Source organism: Copidosoma floridanum, unplaced genomic scaffold (assembly GCF_036245765.1).
Source record: "Copidosoma floridanum isolate Cflo_tuat_1 unplaced genomic scaffold, Cflo_Japanese_pri ptg000012l, whole genome shotgun sequence".
In the NCBI taxonomy this organism is placed as follows: domain Eukaryota; kingdom Metazoa; phylum Arthropoda; class Insecta; order Hymenoptera; family Encyrtidae; genus Copidosoma; species Copidosoma floridanum.
This window is the reverse complement of record NW_028321889.1, coordinates 8,728,538-8,734,870: the sequence shown is the minus strand read 5'-3', so window position 1 is coordinate 8,734,870 and position 6,333 is coordinate 8,728,538. Positions and strand designations below refer to the sequence as shown.

The 6,333-nt window shown below is 46.8% G+C and overlaps 1 protein-coding gene across 2 annotated transcripts in view; it reads left to right on the top strand.

Annotated features, from left to right (window-relative positions):
- Nucleotides 1-337: 337 nt before the first annotated feature.
- Nucleotides 338-6,333, top strand: part of LOC106644441 (Wnt oncogene analog 6) — a 30,785-nt gene continuing 24,789 nt past the window's right edge. Inside the window, exon 1 of one of the 2 annotated variants that reach the window (XM_014359941.2) lies at nt 338-1,117. In XM_014359941.2, coding sequence (XP_014215427.2) covers nt 1,050-1,117 — 68 coding nt within the window. In that variant the 5' untranslated portion in view covers nt 338-1,049. Of the gene's footprint in view, nt 1,118-2,053; nt 2,113-6,333 lie in introns of those variants that run through there. The other variant, XM_089590330.1, reaches the window with a different exon arrangement.

Sequence of the window (6,333 nt, the reverse complement as noted above, 5' to 3'; positions counted from 1 at the left end):
GAGGGGGCAATCTCGCGGTGGACTTTAGAGGAGCCAAGCTCGATCTCTCTCCTTCTCCGCGGCAAGCTCACTCCCATAAGTATAGGTGCACGAGTGAATGCGTGTGATGCCCGTGGTTTTCGCCGCACCACGTCCAGCCAGCATCATCGGGGAGAGAGAGAGAGAGAGAGTGAGAGCCAAGCGGAGCGGCGGCTAGCCGGCTACAATACTTGCGTATCCCACGGAGCATCGGAGCAACGGAGACGGAACGAGGAGAGCAGCTCTGGCCCGAGGAGTGGGGGTAAGCGAGCACTCAAAGATCCCAGTGACGTAGTTGTGGCAGGAACGCTACGGCGCGGCTCGTGTTTTTGCCCCGCCGCCGGAAGCCGACCGAAACGTTATAGAAACGGCCGCTAACTCGTGTGTCTCTCCGTCGTGCAGTGTATACATATATGTATATATATACATTATACACCTATATCAACCCGATTTATACGCAAGTTATAAGGGTGGGGAGTGCACAACAAAAGGAGGAGGACATGTACAACATTCAACGAGGAGCCTACGGGCAATAATAGGTCAAGTGGGGATCCGACCTAGAAACACGCGCCGCCGCTTGACCTTTCGCCGATGCCCTTCCGTGCTCGGGCTTTTTCTACTGAATCTTGGGCGAATTGTGTGTGGTGTTTCATATAGAGTGCAGCGTGCAGTTTTTTGGAGCACCGATGGCGCACGAGAGGACCAAGCCCACGGCGGGATAAACAGTTTTCGTCCCAGCGAGGGTCGCTCCCCTGCAGAGCGGGGAAGGGGTCGTTGTTGCTTCGCGAGTTGTCGGTATCATAATTAGGCATCGAGCATGCCTGGACTAGACGCCGGTGATTCTTGGAACTAGTAGGTCTACGTAAACATACATTTTTCGTACGATACGTAAATAAGCGGGCAAGTGATGAGTTCGAGCGCCGATGCCTGCGGGGACATCGGCAGTGGACGCGTCCTGCAGCGTACGTCGTCGCCGAAACCGAAGGGCTAGAGCCGACTCGAGCGACAGTTAACCGGGTTGGGGAGGGAGGATGGAGATGCGCCCCGTTCTCGTGGCGATCTGCCTCCTCTTCCTCGCCCCCGTCACCAACTCTTTCTGGTGAGTACTTCAACTTTATTGGCTTATTGGTTAACCAATCGTTTTTTTTGTTTTTTTTGTTTTTTTTGTTTTTTTTCCTTTCCACTCAATTCGAAAAGTTTATACTTTTCATGGGAACGAGCCGCGGAGTATATACAAGTATGGATGATATATTACGTGCTCGTGTATCGCTCGAAAAGATAAATATTTGAGAAAGAGTGAAGAGATCCGCGCCGCCGCGGGACGCTTTGAGTGACAACTCTGTACGTCACTCCGCAGCGGCGACGACGTCAGGCATTCGAGATGATTTATATACAATAGCGAGCATATGAGCGCGCGCGCGCGTGCGTGACAGTGAATCAGGGAGAGATAAAAAGAGAGCCCGCACACAATGTATATATATGTACCCACCTTATAGGTATATATGCGGACTACGGGCAGGGGAGCCGGACTCGTTTTCGACACGTGAGAGTCATAAATGCCGTAGCGGCTAAGGCAAACACTCGGATGGCCGTGCTCGAAAGACCCGGCGTGGGGCTAAACAATCGGCCAGAGCTCCGATGCAGAGACAGACAACAACAGCTCACTGGAGCTACATGTGCGATGATTTTATTTTTGCGCGGAAAAATACCTATACTTACTTATGGGTGTTTTGCGCGTGGACCGAAAATTCGGGGATCGACTCGGTTTTTACAAATGTATACTTACAATGGTGTACCTACTTGATGCAATTTATCCACGAATTGCAGCTGGAATTATTGTGAGTTTTGTCGCGTCGGCGCAGCTTCATGTTTATTATACATTTATATAATGTATACACAGTGCACCCGCAGACCAGTTAATCTCGTTATGCTAACCGCACATAAATTGTGCTTTTTTTCCCCTCCCTCGAATTTAATTAATAGTTTAATATGCGACGACGAGTCCGCGCTTTTGTTTCTCTCTCTTTGGGACCCCCCTCCCTCTCATTCCACTGCGTATGTGTGTGTATGGTCTCACCTTTTAATGATATGAATGTAAATACACCCCTAACTAGGCATAAATTAAAATGGACAAGTCGTCGCGACGTTGTCTCGTCTCGTGTGTATTTTGCTGGCAGGTTGGCACGCGAACACACACACGCGCGCGCGAAATTCTTGGTTTACATGTATATATACATCGAAGAACGAGACATTTCACTTGGGCTCCCGGTGATTTTTCGAGGCTCAGGAGATATTGACTATCTACCCGATACATTTGCTGTGGTAATTTAATTGCGGGATTCCTGATAAGGAAATCCAAGTCGCTGCACGCGCAGGCATGTGCCCCTCTCTGTGTATATACATTATTATATAGTCATAGGAGGACGTTGGTATATATATATGTGTGTGTGTGTGTGTGTGTGCCTGTCTCGCACGTCAGTTTCCAGCGGCGTAAATTAGCCGGTAGCGTGTGCGCGGCCTGTTTAGTATGTAAATGTTTGCGAGCGGAGATATAGAGGTGTTATCAGTGCACGGGGGACGCACAACTCCGCTGATGGCTGTATGCATACCTATAATATACCTACATAGTGGCTCACGTAGTTCCTCTCGTATATATATATATATTATATTTAGTAACCGAGACGAGACGATACACACGCTCTTCTTGTCCAAATGATCAAAATAAAACGCACGTACCACTATACCTATATATGCCATTATACGTCAGTCCACCCAGTTTGTGACGTGACCTTGTTTTTTTTTTTTTTTTTTCTTTTTCGCGAGAATACTTAGTGTCGCTCGACTCGCACACGCCACTGCAGTCTCCTATTTGTTGTTTTTAACTTTAGATTATACGCACGCACTCTCGATTCGCTCGTTACTTATGCCGCAGTTCCGCAGGTGTGGAATATTTGAGCTGCTCGAGCACTGTCTACAGGTTTTTGTACATCTACGTGCTTTGATTAATTAATCCGCAAGAAGTAATTTGAGCTTATACTTTTTGGGTCCCGAAACGAAAACATTTGCTTAGGAAAAACGGGGGGAGGGGGTGGGGGAGAAAAAAAGAAGAGCCCGATCAGCTTACCGTGTGTAAGTGAGATTCCAGAATATTAGGACAAAAGCAGGAAATTCACACGGAGCCGAGGCACCGATCGAGGGGGCGCTCCCTGTGTGTTTGACGTCCTCTTGAAAACACAAAAAAAAAGAAAAAGGGTCAGACGAAGAGGAGATCAGGTATACACCTACGAAGAAGAGAAGAAAAGTGCCGAAGCATAACGCGCTTAATTTCCAAAGCTTCAGCGCGTGCTTGACTTTCTCTCGAGTAGCTTTACACACGCACACGCGCGCGTATACTTGTATAATACATGCGCACTTGGCTCAAAGGCGCAGATCTTGAGCAGCGCCGCAAATATTGATAGACGATTTAAAAAAAAAAAAAAAAAAAAAAAAAAAAAAAAAAAAGAGGCGTCCAGCTGCAGCGGAGCGCGCACACGTGTATGGGCCCATTGACAGCTGCACGTCATCAGGCTTGTGTGTTGATGTTTGATAAACATATTAGAGAGGCCGAGTCTTTCTCTCGCTCCGTGTTTGTCCGGTAACGAGCAGCCGTTTAAGGATATGCTTCCTGCCCCCCCCCCCCCTATCCAACCCGCAACCAGCATCAGTGCGAAGGCACTTATTATCGATTTGCCGCAAAATTCCGTGAATAAGCAGTGCAGGTCTCTCGCGTTGCATTTAAGAAACAGCAGAGCAGTCGACCGAGAGAGAAAAAAAAGTGGAGAGTCAGGTACAACATAATTATTATACGGATAGGTATTGTATCCCACCCACTCGCATTATATATTGGGCGTGCAGCTACGACGTGTCAAAGCATCGGCAGTCAACAGGTACATATATATATATCTTACATGTGAAATCGAGCGACTCCCCTCTTCTCCCGTGTATATGTATAGGCAATAGGTCTCCCGCGGGACCGGATTCTCTTTCATCGGGCCAGCATTCCGGGGGGGGGGGAGTTTTTTTTGCGCGATCTCTCTCGGTGCTTTTGCTCGCATAAGTGGATTCGTGGATATGGATTGAAAAGTATACGTGTAGATACGCGTGTTTTGTGTGCCTATAGATTGATTGTATATATATATATATATATATATATACCATTGTCGTCGGCCAAGGGGAAAATGTAGCCGAGTAAGGGTCAATAATGAAAATACAATGGGAGAGCCAATCGAAATATATAGCGCAATCGATTAAAGTATCTTCGTGATGGTAAACATGTAATATATATATATACAGAGGAGAATGGCACAAATAAGACTAACGACATGGGTAGTTGTGCCGATGTTCCGTAAAACGATGCAATGTGTCCGTAACGAGTCGAGAGGAAAGGTAAATACGGCAGACACGAGGAGGACAGGAGGACGAAGCTCGGTCGAGCAGACGGATAGATACAGATAAAGAGATAGAAAAACAGATTAGAGAGGTAGAGGGGAATAAGAATGAAAGTCGTCGTGTTAGTACGGCGGTCAGTAAGTAGAGGGACATAATAATGTATAATATATATAGTAAAGACAGACGGAGTACGTGCAGGGTATATAGTTACACGCATGTACGAGTACTATGTGCATGGATGCACGTAGGTATATATGGGTAGACATTTGTACAGATACCTACTACTGTTGCTGCTGCAAACGAAGCAACGCTCCGAGAGGAGTAAGAGAAGCGAGGACGGACAATGGTCTCGCTTGCGTCACCGTAAATCTCGTTGAGCGCGTATAATTTGTAAGTCGACAGGTAGGTACCCTCCTCTCTCTCTCTCTCTGGCTTCCCCTCTTCTCTACGATGTCGTCGATTCCCGCGCGCCTCGGCGAGAGATATACCTATACACGGTCGCCGGCAAGACAGAGAGTATAGCCTCCCTCGAATATCTCCCCTCGCCGATCCTACACCACTTATTATTCTCTTTTTCAACTGAATGGAGAGCACTTGCATTCCAAGAGTGTTGCACGCGACAACGAGACAACTCCAAGGCCGGCTCTCCACGAGCGCGCAAAATCAATGGCCAATTCGAGGATTTATCATCCCAGCTCGCACTTATGATTCCACGATATCGGTACACATACGTATACATATACACGCACATTACCTACTACGTGGCACGTAAATCGTCGATGATTTGTTTTTCGATTGTTTGTTTGCTTATCCTATGACAAATCTCTCGATAACATAAATATATGATTGTTTTTCATCATATTATTTTTCATGAAATGGAAAATCCATCGCTTTTCCGATACAACCTTTTTCCTCAATCATTTTTTCGTCACGGCGTCATACCAGGAGAGCGCGAGTTCCAGGCGATTGCCTATAAATATCCATGTACACACCCACGCAGGCCGTTGGGCGCTAGCTAGTTGACATGATTGGCGATGTTGACCAATGACTCAGACGCCGGTGGGCAGTCCGCGGTTAGCTCTTCGTGCCTGGTTGGAGCTCTGATACTCCAATCCCCCACCTACTTTCTCTCTTTCTGCGGGGACGCAACGTGCACACGATCATTGGTTATCATCACTTTGATTCGCGGCGCACGGAGTCGTATAGAGTCGACCCGCTCGTAATCTTGTTTTTTTTTTTTTTTTTTTTTTTTTTTTTTTCCCTCAGTTGACGGTTTCGATGGATCAAAACTTTCGACGTAGAGTAATCACGATGCCGGGTAATTTCCGATTTCACGTACAACTGCGCGCAGAAAATACTTACCACATCGATGGCCCAATGGTGTACCTACGTCAGTGTGGTTTGTCTCGAGCCGACCGCAACACATCATTAAATAATCCCTCGGCCCATTGTGCTGGCTCCTCTTATAAACTTCTTGTAACTTCATTCTTTGTCTCTTGTTCTCCTTCCCGTCTTCTCCTCTCCGTAGTACCTAGTAGGGGATACATAATCAAGTAGTAGGACGAGAAATCGGGCGAGCTCTCGAATCAATTTCGTTATTTAATGTAAATTTAATGGACGCGTGAGAACACCGGAGGGAGCAGAGAAAGAGATGATATAGGTAGGGAGTCATTAGTTACGCTCGATCAACTTGAAACTAAATATAGCGACGTTGTCGACGTCGGCATCACATGACACAACGAGTGTAAGTATATATAGAGAGGGGCTATACAGGTATTTGCTGTAGCTGCAGTAACGCATTCACTTGCGCATTGAAGGAATTTCATTAATTAGCCGAACGATTAGAGGGAAAAAATACAGGCCAGCTCCTTTTTACATGCCCGTATA